Source organism: Glossina fuscipes, unplaced genomic scaffold, assembly GCF_014805625.2.
Source record: "Glossina fuscipes isolate IAEA_lab_2018 unplaced genomic scaffold, Yale_Gfus_2 89, whole genome shotgun sequence".
Taxonomy (NCBI): Eukaryota; Metazoa; Arthropoda; class Insecta; order Diptera; family Glossinidae; genus Glossina; species Glossina fuscipes.
Window position 1 is genome coordinate 697,692 of NW_023998443.1, and position 19,677 is coordinate 717,368.

The window sequence follows — 19,677 nt, forward strand, 5'->3', positions numbered from 1 at the left end:
GAGAGAGAGAGAGAGAGAGAGAGAGAGAGAGAGAGAGAGAGAGAGCGAGAGAGAAAGAGCGAGAGAGAGGTATTTGCATACATCAATTTGACCAGAATTTTGTAATCATCCATGCAAGAAATACAGCAGAGTAAATCACCGATATGCCGTCGAATACCAGGAAATGGAAATGTTGTAAATTACAATCTGTCTGTCTAACACTTCCGTTTGGACCGCCCGCTGTTGCCACAGAATAGCCAAGCAATTGCAAGCTGGCATACAAATGACTTCTACTCAAACTAGCTAAGTGAATGAATGAATAAATGAATGAATGAATGAATGCATAAACGGAGAAGTATAAAGTCCATATAAATGTATGTATGTATGTATGTATGTATGTATGTATGTATGTATGTATGTACCTGCATAAGCACACACACATATATATATATACACACGGTCATGTATATATGTGCATATGTAATATATTTGTGTGTGTGTGTGTTATTACAGTCTTCCTTTGGTCTTGTTTCGATGGCTGATGATGAACAATGTGAATAAACGAAGAAATATTTATTTACACACACACACACACACACACACAAACATATTGCATTACAATACATTATAAGTTAATATACGTTCACAAGCATATCGAGTTTTTGTTTTGGTTACCGTTTCAGAAATACTTGCAAACACAATTTTATGCTTATTTGCATAAAATCAATACAAGTTCTAAATAATTAAAAAATTGAAGTCGCAATTGAAGACATACAATATATGGAAAATTTCACAAAAAAAAAAAAAAATCATACTACCCGGAAGAAAATTGGTCTGCACTTCTAGCAGTCATTGAATAACATTAAGTGCATGCATAGGAAAACATTGATTAGTTTAAAGGAATAAATAGAAAAATAACACATTAGGGTACACTTTTTCTGTTCATTTATCAAAAGTAAGTCTATAAAAACAAAAAACCAAAACAGATCGTATTTGTGATTCAATATCCAATTTGACGGCATATTCGATTAGTTAAACTTTTAGAAAAAGCCGGCAAGAAGCTTCAGAGGAATCTATAAAACAAGTTATCTAAATACTTGATGAACCTTAAATTTGGAATCGATCTAAGCGTATCTGTCCCTCCGTCTCTCCGCTTCTATAAATATATGTGGTCGGAAGAATTAAGACATCGGCCTCAAATATGGCGATAGCATTGGATTTATATTGAATATGTGCCCAATCAGTCAAAGGACACGTCTGCGGCAGAACATAAACACAGGAAATTTCTACGTTCTGGTTTTCCTTTTTTCCTACTTATTCATAAATTGGAACTAATGCAATTTATGGGTGATTCCACAGTCCAGTACAACAAACAATAAGAAAATCAGCTAACTTTTCATATGAAAAAAATTATTGTTACTGTTTTTTTTTAAGATTGTTCAAGTTTCCAATGCTTGTATGTAGTCGGAGGAAAACCATTGATTTGAGTTCTTAATGCACCAAGGATTGTTTCTACCATATTTTTACCCAGGATAATGTATCAAGCTATCGATAGTTATAGTTTTAATGACGTATTCGGCAAGCAGATTATCTACTTACTATGTGCTAAATATATCGCAGACTACATTCTTTATTTAACGGAAAGTTATTCTTGGTTATCACAAACTTTGCGGAGTTTTCTTACTACAAGGCAAGCAAGATTTAAAGGCAAGGTTACGCCCCTTTAATCTGAACTCTAGCATTTGAAAAATGGAAACGAAATCTTCCAGAAGAGGATCAAATATTTGAGACTATTTTTATGATTTCAAGTGTAACAGACGGACACCACACTGTTCGCACTTATCAACAGGCTATAATATCATATACGTAGTAGGATGGGTTTAAAGAAAATTAACAAAGTGACTTTTTCACGATTTTTGTATCATAGATAGTAGGGCAGAGATCATGTTAACAAGGTATCCGCTTTTATTTTCTATAAACAATGTAAATATAATTTTAACCTGTAAGTATTCTATTATTAGGAACGAAATGAGCTTAGCCATCATTGGTCTTTCTTTATTGCAGTTCTTTACAAGACAAACGAAGTGACTAAAGACCCTAGAGCAGGAAGACAAGAATCATTTCACACTGTAAAAATACTGTTAAGACAGTTCAAATTATTTTTTTGCACAAAAGCGATTCGAATCCATGTTTCATTTCATTTACGAGATAACTCTTTCCAAAGATATGCTATAGAAGAAATATAAATTGAATATAAATTTTGATAAGAGCAAACAATTAAACAAAGTGTGAAGGTGTAACGCTTCAGGACATGTGTATGTGATTCACCGTTAAAATTTCCGTCTTTTGTTATCACACAAACTTTAAATTAAAATCGCAATTACCCTCGATAACATACATTAATCTCAACTAAAATATATGCAAAAAACAAAAAAAAGGGGAAAAAAAGTGCAATCATATATAAAATGAAATAGTTTTTCTCCCGCTTGTTTCCCTTTTTTTTTTTTATTTTTTATTATCTTTTTTTTTTTTGTTTTTTTTTTTTTTTTTTTTTTGTTTAGGTAATACGATTTTTTTTGTATTCATACTGTGAAAAGAGGTCAAGGAGAGAACGGGGCCATTGGTTTATAGAGATAAACTTTTATTACTCTCCATAAATATCAGATAGTTTTGTAATTTCAGATAATGAAATTTTATTGAAAAAAATGACAAATTTATAGTTTAAATGCATAAGCACGTTAAAAACACATACAAATGCAACCACCAAAGCAAGTAACCATGAAAAAGAGTATGATGTGAGGAATGCATGGGGATATATGTACATACATATATATACATGCATATATATATTGTGTGCATACCATACCAATGTATGCTTAGATGTACGTGCACATACAAATTTCAACTGAAATATTTAATGTATTCGTCTATAATTTTCTTGCACGCGTGTGGGTGTTTGTTTGCCATTTTTTTTTTTTTTTTTTTTTTTTTTTGGTTTATGTTTTTTTTTTTCTATGAATAAGTGTTTGAGTGTTTTATGTGTTTGAGTTTTGAAAAGTTTTACCCAAATATTTGCAAAAAGGATATTGATTATGATGAACTTAACCGATATTCCCGAATATAATATGCGACTTTGAGATATGCATGTGACTATGCGAACAAGTTCGCATAAAAATACATTTGTATCTGTATATGTGTAGATATGCCTTTATATGTATTTATATCCATATATGAAAGTAGATGTATATATAAAAATGCATGAAGGGACGTTATGAAGTCGTTCTATATTTAAACGAGGAATAAAGAGAGAAACTATTAGTTTCAAAACTTAAGGAAGTTCGAATTGTACGTGTATGCAAACCGTACCAAAAATTTTCAACCTTCAAATATAAATATATATGCTATATAGTGTTGATGTTCGTATATGATGGTATATAAGTGTATGCGAATAGTTGAGACGAAAATTTATGTTCTCAATAAAAACAACCAAATAATATCGAATCGAGAATACTTGAGTTGCGTGTTGCAATTCTATAAGCAAACATTGTTTATCCCTTCGAAAAATTTGAGAAATTCATAAAAGAACACAAGCACAAGCGTTTACAAACATTTTAATCAATGATCGAGATGTTCGTACACATATTTATATATATATATATGTGTAAATATATATATATATATATATATATATATAACACCTCAATATATATGTATATATGTAACATATAAACCAAGTTCTTTATAGAAACGAATATGCGCTCTCGGTAGTATAAATTACTTCATGGATATATCGTATATACATTGATATATATATATATATATGTGTGAATGTGTATACATGTGAAGACAGGTTTACTGCTTTCTTTTTTCTTTTTCTTTTTTTTTTCAGGCCGCTGCTTAACGTAAAAAAAGGGTCGATATTGAAAATTTATAGCTCTGCTGCAAGGAAAAAAATTTGGACTTTGTTAAGAAAAATATATTTAATATTCACTATTCAATTATTAAGATTCTGCGAAAAATCTAAACTTCTACCAGCGATAGTAACTTTCTGTCTTTATATTGACTATTTTTCTTAAAAATGTTTCGCAATCAATCAAGTTGCCTTCAAGGTACATAATACAGAAAATTTCTCCCAATTTTTTCTCTTTTCCTTTTTTTGCTGACAGCTTGGGTTGATTTTTGCTAAGCTCATTTCCCTTTATTAGCCCTATCATACTAATTCCATTTATTCTTTTCTTTTACTAAACGATACCTCGGCCGTTTGTAAGGCTGCTCAAGTCAACGCCTATCAATCATATTCGAGAAAAAATCGTCTTAAAAATGGTCAGCTAATTATCATCTCACTTAAATTATATACGAGTTCTAGGATTACTAAACTGTTTATATATTCTTAACTGCATCCTAGTCATACGGCTCAATCGGATAATATTACTCCATGCTCTCTGCCTAAACCCTATAATTCTGTCTCTCAAGCAAGCTTGATATTTATTTTGCTTTATTAAAGTATATCATGATTTGCAAATCTTTTTCTCATGTCATTGACGTGACATTAAGTTCCTTTGCTCTTAGTTGGGAATCACTGATCGAATATCTACTTAAGATTAAACTATTTGAAAAATGAAAATAGAATTGGATAAAAATGTTTACTACGAAGAGACGACAGTATATGGGAAGAAAGATAAGTCAAACCATAGGTTATATTTGTTCTATTTTAAATGTTCAAATATTTTATAACAAACAAATACATATATGCATATATATACATATATATATATATATATATGTATATGCATATGCATCACACACATATACAAGTTTTCATATTACGGTTAGTTCATATAGCAGCAGATTGTACGTATGGATTACATGCAAATCTGATTGCATTGGTATGTATGGATTATTGATGTGAACGTGTGCGCAAATATAAAAGGAAAAGTAAAAAAAAGAGGAAAAAAAGGAGGAGAAAAAGTTTTTTTTTTTTTTTTCTGTTTGTAATGCATTTACTGTTGTAGACACATTTGTGGCATGTGAAAAGTTCGAAAACGAAAAATAACATTGACAATCGACTTGAACCCGATGAACGTCGACACGTATATAACTACATAGGAAATGAAAATGGATATGAAGTGATACTTATCAGTAATGAAATGCTATACGAATGCAAGTAAAAAATAAAAAAAGAATCCAGCATAAGATTCATTTAAACAGATAAAAGATCCGCACACATAGAAAGGCGGAAAATTTTAAAGGCAATCATTATCCATTTTTTTTTTTTTTTTTTTTTTTTTTTTTTTTGAGTTTTTTTTAATTTTCTCTCGTGCATTTTTTTCGACCTTCGATATTTATCATTAGATGCGCTAAATTTCCCGCAACCTTTAACTGGTTTGTGGTACCCATCCGAGGCGGATTGTTCTTGTATTTCGTAAAATATCAACTGCGGATAGCATGCGGAAATAAATGCAAATCAATCGCAAAAATTATATTAAGTCTACTGCACACAATGCAGGAAATACTTATGCTTTGTTATTCTCTTTTCATTGCAGAGACTGTAGAGTGGTTCGTGACCCCCAGACCCTGAAATCTAAAGGTTACGGTTTTGTATCATTTGTAAAGAAATCCGTAAGTATTACTTAATTATTTACTTATACCACGAATATTAGTAACATGCTGCTTAAGCACTAAGATCTTATAAGAGTTCCCTCGGGAAGAAATATTGATAGACCGACCGCATAATTGTAAATATTTACGTATAATTTTGACAACACGATATGTAGAATAAGCACTCACGTAAGCATAACGCTCTTCGATATGATAGCTTGTTACATGTCTTTCAAAATTTATTGTCGATGTAGCGATAGGTGACGGCACTTACCTGTAAATAAAATGAAAAGCAAAAAAAATATATTAATTAATTATTCGTTTTTTAGCAGTAGATAAGTGTTAAAGAGATTAGTGTGAAATGCTTGCGCCCTACACCACTTGTGGTACAAGAGTATATATTGTTTGTGCGCATGTATGCAGTATCGAAAGGGATTTTAAATAGACCCATCATTTATTTTATCATTCGATATGGAATGCGATTCTCAATCGATTAAAATTTGTCTGTGCGTCCGTACGTCTTCTTTCCTTATGTTCAACCTAAAAAGCGCGCATTATGAGATATTTCGATGAAATTCGATACACTGATGTCCGTTCAAGAACGAACGCCAGGCCTACTATTTCGACCATATATCATAGCACGCCTTATTTGAAACAGCCCTCGGACATTTAGCTATGGGCCGTATGTCCGTTTCTTGTTGTTTACTTAACGATGGTAGTTCATTGGTGTTAGCTACCAGGAAAGTATGGATGATCCGAAGCAAGTACGGTTGTTTTTAACAAACGCCCAAAGTGTGCCATAAGGCTTTGCAAAATAAACTGGGAGCCACGGGGGTCAGGAAGCTCGCTCACTAAGCCACGTATGCCTGCGGGTATATGATGGACTTGTTCTTAAGTCGTAACAAATAAATAAATTAATTACACTATTTATGCTAAAGGAATTGACGGACGGCTTTCCCTCTGGCCGAATAAAAGAAAATGTCTGGTAAATGAATTAATACATGCAAAAAGGAATTGATGGACGGCTTTCCCTTTGGCCGAATGAAAGAAAATGTCTGGTAAATTAATTAATACATGCAAGAATGGAAAAGGGGTATGACGAATAAGTTCTCCCCTTTTACCTATTTTTACTTTTGAACACATGTCATGAATGCCTGCGGGTAAAGGTGGTAATTGATCAACAAGCACAGTGGAAGCCTTATGGCGGAAGCAGTCAGTTGATCAATTGGTGAGTCCTGACTACTGGGTGCGGCCCTTCGGGGAGTACTCGTGGTGGTTGTGGTTGGCAGTTCCAAGCCAAAGTGGAACAATCGAGTGCAGCTAGGCCCTCGCCACTCACCAGAGTGGGGTTTATTGTTCCATACACAATAAACTGATCTGGACTCTGGTGCTGTTTAGGCCCCTACTCTGTGGGGATTGTCTAACTCGCCAGGGGGCGTAGTACGCTTAAAAAGTGGTTTGGGCCACCGTGGGGTTAAGCCTTACAGGCAGGAACCCACGTTAAACCCTTGCCACAAATTCTGTTTACTTAACGATATTTCTAAAAAACTACGAAGTTCTAATAGTTTTTAATTATATGCATTTTATAAGCAGTTATATTCCATAACATGGTTTCCTGTTAGAATCACAACCATTGCAACTCTCTGCTTATAATCTCGTAGAGGTAATAAATATCCCTAAATCTCTATTCATCTATATTGCCACAGCCATTTATATCCACTACCGAAAGATAGGGACATATTAGGTTGGATGGTTCATTTCTAAAACCTACGTTGATTCGTAGGTGCCACTAACTATTTACTCGAGATGAGTTAATGCGATAGTTTTTTGACTTAACGAACGACAGTCTACTCCTATTCCAACAACATTCATTTTATTTCCCAGTTTTTCGACTAAATAGAGCTTCTTTTGCTGCACAATAAATACGTCTATTATTCCAAATGGCCTCCAATCGCCACGGATATTAGAGGAATATTCTGAAACTTGGTAGAATTCTCTCTTTGCTTTGGTGAGCATATCATTGCTAGCGAATACAGCTTCCAATTGCAGAGGCAGGAACGCCAAGGAAAAGTCTACGGGGACCCTTTTAAACTTCTTTGATATAAAATGTCTGCGTCTACCCTCACTGAGCAACAAAAGCAACATAGAGTTACAAGAGCATTGAAATTTCAGAAAATCGTTTTTTTTTTTTCAATGGAAAACTTTTTTTGGTGCGCTAGAAAGAGATGGCAGATGGCAAAATCATAACAAGAGTTCATAAGTAACAATTGAATGCTTCACTTGCGAAATCGATTAACTCCACAAAACAGGAAGTTAAAATAAGTGATAAAATATTATAAATAAATTATTTATTATTCAGTGCCCTAAATGATTTTGTCATTTAGTGGTGTTAATACTTACTATTAGAGAAATTCGTTTAGAATATGTGCAGTTAGGAGCTAAAGAAGTGCTTTGATATTAAAATTTAATAAAATTCCAAATATTGAGTTAATCGATTTGTCAAGTGAATCGTCCAATTTTTAATCAAACTAAATTTTTAAAATTCTGAAAATGTGTAAAATATGTAACATATGTATAAGCAAATGTATTTGCAAACAAATTTTTCTTAGTAAATCATAGGCTTTCGATTATATTTTTCGCAGTACAGATGCTTAATTTGTCTGCAATTACATTGTAATGTAATTGGGGAGGGTTTGGATTTTATATTTATATCTATATAAGTAAAAATGTTCATATGTTATGCGTACAGTGTGTGAATAGAATTAAGTTAAGCCAAAATTTTTTTTGGGAGTAAAATACGATTTTGTGATGTGTTAACCAAGAGTGTGTAAATACAACTTAATCCTTGACACTTGTGCTATACTTAAAGTACTGGGCAAGATTACGTAGTGAACATATAACAACATTTTCACACAAACACATACATACACATGGACAAATTGTCCATACGTAATTGTATCCATATCTATATATCTATCTATGCATGTGTGTATGAAAGTCTTTGAATACCATATGCCGGTAATTATTTACTTTTCAGCTTATTTCTGCCATATGTCACATGTGTCTTTATTATTTACTGTTACATATAATGACATAAATGCAACCATACACGTACATATATATATATATATATATATATATATATATATATGTATAACATATAAATATATAAGTATATATATATATATATATATATACTTTTACGCATGTACACATATATGTCAAAATTAATGGTCTCTTGGTGTTGCGTTAATCTGTCCGTATTAAAAGCGTATTAAGGTTTTGACATTTCTTTGATTTGTTATTTAATCCTTCGTTAAATATCAACCACAGAAACGACAACAACAATAACAACAACGGAGGCCGCTGTAAACTCATATTTTCATATATATATATATATATATATATATATGTACGTACTATACATGCACAGTATAGTGCAGATCTTCCATGTATATATATACTTACTTATCTATATAACCGTTATATTTAAACATTTAATCATTATATAAACGTACTTTTATCTATATATATATATATATATATGTATATATATCTGTATTCAAATCGTCTATATTATGTAGGCGTATAAGCGTACATGTGTTCTTGGCAGATTATAGAATAACCGTTATGTGGACACACAAAAACTTGACATTAACATGATTTACCAATTTTCGCTAATTATTCACGTTCACGTATGCGGTTGAATAAATTTAATCAAAGTAATTTATTATTCAATTAAACAACCATCGCTTTACTTTCCCTTGATCCCTGTTTCTATACTACATAGCCTTATCTGTCTTCATTTATTTATGTTTTTTTTTTTTTTTTTCTCTTCTATATAGGCAAACACGTCTCAAATTATAATTAGAAATTCATTTATATTCCAATGCGACAAATACTAATTTTCATTCATCGCAAATAATTAATTGCAACGATAAAATTTAAACGCTAATCAAGGAAAATCCACATTGGGGTTAAAAATCAACCATTTAATGCTATAGCTACTAAAATAAATATTAATTTAATTTTTTTTTTTTTTTTCAAAAATTTTCTTTTTTCCTTAGAATCGCTTTAGATGGATTATTTAGTTATATCATCTCTACTTCAAATAATATTCGTTAGCGAGGCCACCGCTCATTCCTAATATAGACAAAAGCCGAAAAAGCAAATCGATACCAGTGTGTGTAGCACGTAGTACGTCAGTGATAAGAAGCATATATTTTTAAGATTTTCTTACTTTCAGTTATTATAAATGTATGCTTCATTGGCGCCATCAAAAATAATGTATAGTCGACAAAATCAATAGCTTGCTGTGTGAAAGGTATCCCGGAATGTTTAATAAACAATTACCCATAATGGGTCCATTATACATGCGCGATTGTAATTAGTAAAGCTTATCTATAGGTTATTGAAAGTGAAAGCATCTGAAACGGCTGGAGGGGCCAGTGCGACTAGACATTTTCAAAGTGCTGTGCGGTTAAAGAATCGAGGGTCGTAATAGATAGTAAATGCGATGTAAAGTCGCTGGAGATAGACGAGGTGATTAGTCGCGACAATGCTATATATAGACAAGTTAACAATGACTGGGTGAGGACGATGGACAAGCCGAAAATTACTCTTGAAGAAATTCACGAAGAGTTTCTTTTACTTCCGTGAATTATTTGCCTTCAAGGCACCGATTCATAAGCGCAGCACAACTTACATACATGATGTTCAACACAATTTCGTGATCAAATGAGAAATGGAAATTAGGAATAAATCCAAGAGCAAAATATTCCTTTTCAGGCACTGTACAATTCAATTAGTAACTGAACAAAAAAAAATTATTTTTGGTTCATCAAAAACAATTTTTCCGCTTTAAAATTAATCGCCACAGCTAAGCCAGACTTTCGTCGAAGTTTTCATACACATTTCGTAGGTAGATTGAGATTTTGTTCATCCAGTTTGACCACGTTTCTTTCATGTCTTTATTTAATGCCGTGGACAAGACGATAACCTAAGCTTTGGAAGTAGCAAACAGAAAACAAGGGATAGTTAGCTAAAATCTGCCAATACTTCTCACTGATTATACATTTGGCATACTTTCCCCACCATTTTCAAAAATTCGAGTTGAGAAACGTTGTTTGGTATGCAACAGGTTCAACTCAAGGTGACAAATGCGATTAGTGAAAACAATAGCTTGAAATGTAGCTCGCCTTTAAATAGCCAATCTTAGCTTACTGCTTACTGATTATGACATATTTCTGTTTTACTGGCCAAATCAATCTTATCTCTTTTTTTGATGTAATTCAAACTAATTTAATTTTAATTTTGCATTAACGACGCTTTTCTTATATCATCAAACATGTAATACAATCTATAAAGTAAACTTTGCGAAAACAAAAAAAAAAGGCGGAAGAGACTAATTTTCAATCAAAACAATTCTTTTCATAGTTTAAAGAATTTTCTTAAATGTGCTTCTTCTTTCCTTTTCGTATGCAACAGACGGCAATCAGTTTAATAAAATTATTTAAAATTTAACAATTCTTCATACGAAGGAGGAAAAGTTTCCCTATTTTTATTTAAAATAAATATTTATTTTAAGAAAAGGTTCAGTTAAATTTTCACAAATTTAAAAAAAAAAAACAAAAAAAAATCACAAAAACACAAACAAGAAAAAAAAACATTGTATATGTTTGATGTTTGTTATTGATGCAGATTCAACAAACTGAAGAAATTTTCATTTTCTCTTGACTATCTTTGGGCGTTATTTACATTGTGCAGCAACATTGTGCTTACGTACAGGCGCAAACATTTCTCTTACTCTACCTCTGCCGTCTCCCTTCACAGTCTTTATAATTTCCGGGCCGACATCTCTTTTATGACAGCAATAAGTGACTAAAGAGGGCAACATTTCAAGTGTGTAACCGATTTGCCACTTGAATTGAGATGATAATATCAAAGGAATTATATACTTCACTATGACACATTGGGGCAAATAAAATCAAAGAGCACAAACAGTGAAATAACGAAGAAGAAAAATGAAAAAAAAAGGGAAAAAGATATAGTATATAACGATGTTATTGTAGTAAAATAAAATATGTACGAACATAAGAATATCAGGCAATGGTAGTAAAGTTTCAGTTTTAAATTCGTGCAATCTCAGTCACTTCGAAAGGGTCCAATAAGAAAGATTTGTAAGGAGACCTTTCTCTCTTTCTCTCTTACTTTCTTACTTTCTTTATTTCATTTTTTCAAGAAAAATGAAAAGTATTTACGTTTATGGCGATTTGAAATCACTTTTGCCCACATAGTTTCTGTTTTTTTATAGGCAAACCTTCAAGTTTAAAAAAACCTAGTTCAGTAAACAATAGATGTTTACTTTTTAAAAATGCGAACGATAAAGTAAATCGTCACGTTGTACAAAACTAGGGTAAGGATAAGGTATTTATAACGCGATAAATGTGTCACGATTTTATATTAATGTTATCGTTCGTGTCATATGTCGTATGAGTAATAATGAAAAGCTTACAATATATGTGCATATGTACACTTAATAAGCACCTTTGCGAACGTGATATTAGTTATTATCACTCATACGCCTGGATGTTTTCACAGTTTATTGTATATAAAAATTTATTTTTTTTTTATACTCTTCTCACACAGATTTTTCAAATGTTTGTGGTGCTCGCATACACACAAATGCATACTGCAAGGACTCCTTAAGCTCGTGTTTGGAATCCTTGACTTGTACGTATATAGTGAGCAAGCATTCCGCGTATCGTTTCGTTGCAAGGGAAAAAGTTTAACGGTGTTCCATTAGCCGGTAATGAATTGCATCATCTCTTAAGAGAGTTGGAAAATTTCCTTCCCTATCAAGTACGCCATTAAAATATCTGCTATGCCGGAGATCACTGAAATTATTTGAAATCAATAGGAAAATTGTGGCTTAACTGCTTTTAAGCGTGCTTGCTGTACACAATTTCGACTAGTCAGGGGCTTTTTCGTTCTCCGAAAATTTTTCGTACGCACGCAATTAGAGTATAACACGCGGGAGCCTCCAAATCCTGTTTGCCTGCGCTCGACCGCGTACGGTGAAAACTGCTAATGGCAAAAGTGGAACTCTGTGTGATACTTATATATATACATATCCATTATGTATATACATAGCTATCTCTAAAGAGATAGAAAGGGTACCTTCGTCAATTAAGTCCTTTACGACAAAACGTTCTTGGCGTCTCCGCGCAGTACCGCCACACGTTATTCTTCAAATCACGTTGTCCGGCTCTGCAACAATGTGCTAGGAATGATCTCTCCGCCGCGCCTAAGGTTTCCGCTTTTAAGTCAAGCATAACATAAGCACTACTCTATTCTTCCGCCTCCCTCTACCAATAATCTTTCCTGAACACCATCGTATTCATACAAATTGGGCGCATACCCTGTGTGGCTGGGAAAAATGAAAAAAAATTGTCGCCTGTCATCTGTTCGCCTATGGGACTACGTAGTGCTTGCCATCCACAAAATCATAGGCACAAAAACCAAGACAAAGCCATCAAATTTAGTAAAAGCATTGAAGGTTCCTGCAAGGAGATTGGTCTTGAAAGTGGGTCGGGTCGATTAAAGACCAAAAACCTAAAACGGGCCCAGCGATGGAAATTTTACGGATATTTGTACACCACTACAAGCAAACGTGACTATGAACTTAAAAGTTGTTGGGATATTAGCTTCAAAACTTTTTGAAGCTTGAACTTTTTTTTGTTAATTTTGCGGTTGCAAACTTATTTGAAGACTGCTTAAATAAAAAAAAAGCAAAAAAAAATTTCTTGAATCGCACTACGAGCGAAAAATTTCGAAAAAATGGCTTGCACATCAATGTTTAAACGAAATAACAAACAGGGAATGTTCATGTCCTATTATAAGGTGCTTGCAAAAACTTTGGCCATTTTTTCGTTTGAAAAAGGAATTTATTGAGAAAAATTTGTACAATGTATATATATATATCTTTCTGGCTATAGGGGGCGACATCGTGTCGAAATAACGACATTGGTTTGGCAGCGATCCAATCGGCGACCCATTTTGGTTGTTTTTCAGGATTTCGAAACCGCGTGCCAGCCAAGTCACGCTGCATCGATCTGAGCAAGTGGTAGTTAGAAGATGCTATGTTTGGGTGCGGCAGAACTTCCCATTCGAGCTGGAAGAGTGTATCCTGGACAACTCCTGCAACGCGTGACCAAGCGTTGGAATGCAAGACGGTGACTTCGCGTCTGTTATCCGCTATTGCTGGCCTTTTCTGCAACAATACTTTGTTCAATTTATTCAACTGACATCGGTAGACACCTGCAATTCGGTTCTAGCGGCTGGTAACACACTACACCTTGCTGCTTCCAACATATGGACAGCAACACTTTATGCCCATTAATATCCTGTTTCGGTGCCGATGTGGATGGCTCTCCAGAAATAACCGATCACTTTTTACGCTTGGAATTGCCGTAGGAGGTCCACATTTTATTGCCAGTCACTATACGTCACAGAGAACTCTTCGCTTTTTGCCTTGCAAGTAATGAAACCGGGATGTTGAGGCGGTTCGAAAGAGCATTTTCAGTCAATTCATATTGTGTCCCTTTGGATCTTTTCTATCGCATGTTAGCGTCTACAAAGTTCTTGGAGACCTTGAGCTGGATTTCCGTCGAATAAGTTTGACAATTCATTGGCTTTGAACTTTTCTGGTCCTCCGGGCCTTTCTTTGTCATTGACGTCAAAGTCATCACTTTTGAATCGTTGAAATTAAAACCGTTGATACGAATATAACGGACCAGCATTACCATAATCTTCGAAATATTTTTGATGGGTTTTGGCAGCCGATTTCTTCAAAACACACCACAACAGGGATGAATGATGAAAATACAAATTTGAACGTTTCATGAATAGCGTCGGCATATGCTGGATATCGCAGTAACACTGCATGGAAAACTTTTATTTTAGGTAAACAAAGATCAAAATAATTAAATTTGCACTAGCATTTCTCATTCCCTTTAATTGATATGAGAAGCCCGTTCTAGTATGCTTTTCCGCCTCGCATATCAGCTTAATAAAGGAAAAATTGTATAAAAAATATTTTTAATAACAATCGACTTGGTTAACAAAAGGCTGAAACTGCGCAAAGTATTTAGGTGAAGTTTTTCTCAGATCTTCTACTCTTACAATATTATACAGAAGCACATGTCGCGGCCAGTTCTTCTTGTGTTCAATTCACAGGCCGACAGTTTTAAACTACTTTGATGAAAATTGGTAAACCAAAGTGTTTTGGGCCAAGGACGAAAGTTATTGAAAATGATTGGGACGGATCGCTTTTTCGCTGTTAAATTATTTCAAAACAATCCAATGCGAAAAAATTGAACGTAATTTAGTTACGTCCTGATAACCTTCTTTGAACATTACGTTTTGAACTTTTTACAAAGTTTGCCAATTATTGTTGTATATCATATTATTTTTTTGCTTGTCAAACAAGTTAAGAAACACTGAAGCACACCAGTCACTAATATCTTCAAATAACATTCCTATTTGAATCAAATGCAATTGTATTTCTTCATCCAATACGAAAGTACAAGTTTCCCTCTTTAAGCTTCCTAAGTTCTTTTCCATCTCACCTTCCACAATAGCATACTTTTGAAAAAGATAAAAATAAGAAGGAAAAAAAAAAAAATATCACATTTATTTCAATGTATGAGAACGAAAAAGAAAAAATTATTGTAAAATTTTAACATTAAATAAAAGCAAACAAACGTACACACAGAAATTTTGAAAGGAATAGAAAAACCTACAAACAGAAAGAAGGAAACAAATAGACCAACAAACAAACATAGATCAGATTAAGAGAGAGGAAATTGGAAATTTTCCTAATATATATCAGACACAGTATGTTGAAAGCTGCAGAACAATGCGACAAACCTTAAATGGTTTGAACTTATGTTCATCAGAAGACATATTGTACGTACTTTAGACTTTTGCGAAAAAAAAAAAAAAATACATAAATAAATTTATTTCAAAAGTTTTACTAAATGCTCCTTAAACAAAAAAAAGAAAGATTTCATGTAAATAAAATAACGAACAATCCCAAAATTTAGTTTTTTAGTTAAAAGTTATATCACAATGTGTGGCCCTATAGACAGTAAAAAGTATTTGTGTTGACATTTAGATATGCTTTTCATGTCTGTTGCAGGATCAATATTACATTTGTCAAACGCATTAGAATAAGCATCCGAAGACCCTGTTCAGGGTATTGTAATGGATAAGGTTTTCTTATCTTATTGCTTTTTTTTATCAAATCTCGGATTTATTTATTCGGATTTATCTCGGGTTTTATTTCTGAACCGACCAAATACAGTCGTCGCTTCGGTACCAAAATTATCTATGTTTGCTACAATTATAACTTAAAAAGTGTATGGTTTGTACGGTGCAATAATATCATAATACCAATTTTAATAATAAATAATCATTATAATAATAGCACTAATGAAGATAATAATGAAGATACCCCACAGGTATACATTATATATATTGATATGTATTATTAATTAATGCGATATGTCTGTTCTTTTTCCATTCAAAATTTTAACACCCTATCAAGTTTGTCTCTTCGAGTTGAATTAGAAAAGCAATTAAATAACTTTGTCTATAATTATTAAAAAATCAATAATTTTCTAAAAATAAAAATAATTTTTTAGACTAAAGTTAAACCTTAAGTTTCCCTCTCTCCCTGTCGAGTTGAAAAATCATTTAAATCCATTTTAGGATGCGATTGATGTGCTATGCTGCGTATTCCTCACACTCCTTGCACATATGATGCATAAACTAGTGATAGGTACGGAAAATTCGTCCCTATCTTATTTTATTCACACGCAATTTTCGATTACGATAGTTTAAAAAGAGGTTATGTATGATTTTCTCTTAGTGCTAAGTAGACTCTCCATCTTGACTTGAGCTTATCTAAAGACATTTGGTTCACATTATTTTGCGATTCAACTTATCAAAATTTCACTCCCGTTTAGTCATCAATCGCCTCTATACTGATTTTATACGTTTTACTATTCAATTCTTTGAACAACATTTGCTGTTGATCCCCAAATTTCACGTGCACCGACGGCACTTCACGATTACCACAATCGTTTGGATAAGGCCTATGAACGAAAACTACCACACAGTCCAGTATATAAGTACGGCCAGCATCGAGTCGGCGTGTGGCAATTCTACACGATAGAGAAAAAGGAAAGAAAGAAAGGAATGCTGGTAAAATTCGATAAATGGAGCCGGGGGAGAACAGTTACCGCCAAACCAAAGCCAAAGAAAGCAAAATATTGACTTGTCGAATTACATTTTCTATATTTACGATTGATGCATAGACGCAATGGTGGACGCTCGCTCGGTAAACATATATAGAGCTCAGCGATCGGAAATGCAGCAAATGTCAGGCCGTTGGCACATTCCATCTCACTCCTCGCACTTTTTTGGGACTATCACCTATAGGAGGAGGAGGAGGTGTGACGGACATACTAAAAATGAAAAAATGCAATTGGCCACCTTTGTAAGGCCTATAAATACTTCACAGCATAGCAGAGGAAAAAGGAAAAAAATCCAGAGAAACCCATCCCACTTCGCTACTTCATATACTGCCCTGCTTTGGTACATTTTACTGTACTGTAAACGAAAAGCATTCACTACGTCCAGTATAAAACGAGACATATATTAGCCCTAGGCATAGCGTTCACTGCATATAAAGCTCGACAAATATTAACTGCAAGCATACGCAGCACTCCACATAAAGAGATGCAAATACCACTTGTACGCATACATTGTGCACCGCGTCTTACGAGTTTATTTATTTATAATTGGGTACAACAAGTTTGTTAAAAAAAAAAAAAAATCCATATAGAAACGCATGCTAAACGAGTCCTATAAAAAGAAATGCGTAGAAGTGAAGGAACTTTTAAATGAATTTAACTATAATATATTCAAACAGACAGACAGGGAGACAGCAAGTAAATAGATGTACCAACAGGTTAAAAGACAAAATTACTGTAAATAAAGAAAATGGGAAAAAAAAAACGTGAGCGTTTGTGTACTCGTACAAAGGACCCAACTACAGAAAACATGCACATTAAACATGTGTGCGTACATACATGTGAAAAAGTATGAATATATATATATATATATACATCTACATGTAAAGCATGTGGGATGTATGCACAAGTGGCAAAAGGCAAAAAAAAAAAATACAGTTTTAAACGGAAGGAAATATGAGAAAACGGAAGCGGAGCAACGAATTAAAATGTGAAAAAAAAAAAACAAGACTGATTGTGGCAGTCAAAGCATGTGTTGATGATTAAAAAACAACAGCACCAACAGTAGCAACAGCGCAAGAAGTGGAACATAGCAACTTTTGATTATATGCGAAAAAGTGAGTTCATGTGGGCGCTTGTGTGTGTGTGTGTGTGTGTATGCATATGAAAGTAAAATTGTTAAAAAAACTAACACAAATATATATCGTAGTTGACGGTGATGAATGTACGCTTATTATTCACAGTAAAAGTTGAACCCGTCTATCAGATACACAGGCAAACTTACGCGTACACTGATTTACAGCGTTGTAAATATACAAACACCTAGAAACGACTTGTAGCTTGGGGGTGGTTTTACTCTGTATGCGTTAAAAGGAAGGAAGTCAAGGTTAGTGCGGATATAAGCAATGCACAATATGTTGCTGCTCTGTTAGGCTATTGTACCCTGTTGTTGTCATAACTCATACGATATTTATGTAGTGTGTGATTATTATGTAGAAGCGTAGACACTTATACACCTATACGCTAGAATTATGGCAAGCACAAGTGTGAAAAGTAGCTACAATAATATGTTAATATCCGCTATGAGACAATCATAATACAATAACAATAACAGACAACAGCATTTTGCATCGCCCCTACCAACCCCTCCCGACATCACTAACAATGACGGCAACTATCATTACCGGAGAGGTAACATTATTAACTGGAATATATAGCTACGTGCGCGTACAGATATATATCAGTTCGTAACAACATGAATAATCATAACATTGACAGTTTTAGTTACTATATTACCGTCATTGTCGTTACCGTTACTATCATCATCGTCATCGTAATCATCTCTGTCATACATTAGCATGCGTAAACATTCGCAGTTGGTAAACGTTTACCGCTTTAGTTTAAGCGAATTTTGAATTTTTTTTTTTGCATAAGTATTGCAGGCATGAATGTATGGGTGATGATTATATAATAAGGTTCGCATTCTATTATAAAAAGTTTATGGTAATGGTATGGGTGACAAGGGTGTTGGTCTTAATGGCGATAATATTATATCTCCAGCTAAATAAAGGAGAGGAGGTTAAGAGATATGTTCAATTTACTCAACCGTTTGCAAAGCTCCTAAGGAAGTTTCAGACCCGCTTCAATAGACGGTCTAGTCTTATCCGCCCGCCCGTCCGACTAAGGTAAATCTAATTTCGATTGCAAAATTTAAAAAATCCGCTTAAAGCTTCTTGACCAACCTGTACTTTCGGCCCTGTGTCTCCCTCCAGATAACAAATGAATATAGCTTCTTAGAGGCATTTCAAGAGCGACATTTGAAATCATGTCTCCTTCAAAACGGTAGAGAATTAAAAGGAATGTAGCGCTCTCACCATTACCTAAAACTGTCAATGTTGTGATTATCGATGTTGCTGCTAACTAACACAACCATGTGTAAACATATATATATATTTCATTATGATCGCCTTTGTGGGTGTTGTCTAAAATAAATTAACAAGTTCTTTGTATTCTAACATGATTTATGATAACATAATATGTACATGTGGTGGCTGCGGTAAAAGCAAAAAGAACTTATTAAATATATGGGCTATCATTAAATTAAAACAATTTGTTCGGCTTGTCATAGCACCTACAAACGGATTTTTTCACATATGTTTAATATATGTATTGTAATAAAAAAAAAAAAAATAATAATAATAACAATAAATAAAAAAATGTAAGAATGAAACTAAAATTTTCTGCGCTGTGAAAGTAGTCTCGGTGTCTATAATGTAGTAAA

General features: G+C 33.4%; 1 protein-coding gene and 1 long non-coding RNA gene across 7 annotated transcripts in view; one reads left to right on the plus strand and one right to left on the minus strand.

The window, feature by feature from the left end:
* Positions 1-19,677, plus strand: part of LOC119638459 (nucleolysin TIA-1) — a 212,035-nt gene that overhangs the window by 169,206 nt on the left and 23,152 nt on the right. For all 6 annotated transcript variants that reach the window (XM_038035248.1, XM_038035249.1, XM_038035251.1 and 3 more), the window contains exon 4: positions 5,523-5,598. In XM_038035248.1, the coding sequence (XP_037891176.1) occupies positions 5,523-5,598 (76 nt within the window). The remainder of the gene's footprint in view (positions 1-5,522; positions 5,599-19,677) is intronic.
* Positions 1-19,677, minus strand: part of LOC119638462 — a 179,461-nt gene that overhangs the window by 108,962 nt on the left and 50,822 nt on the right. The gene's annotated exons all lie outside the window — the stretch shown is intronic.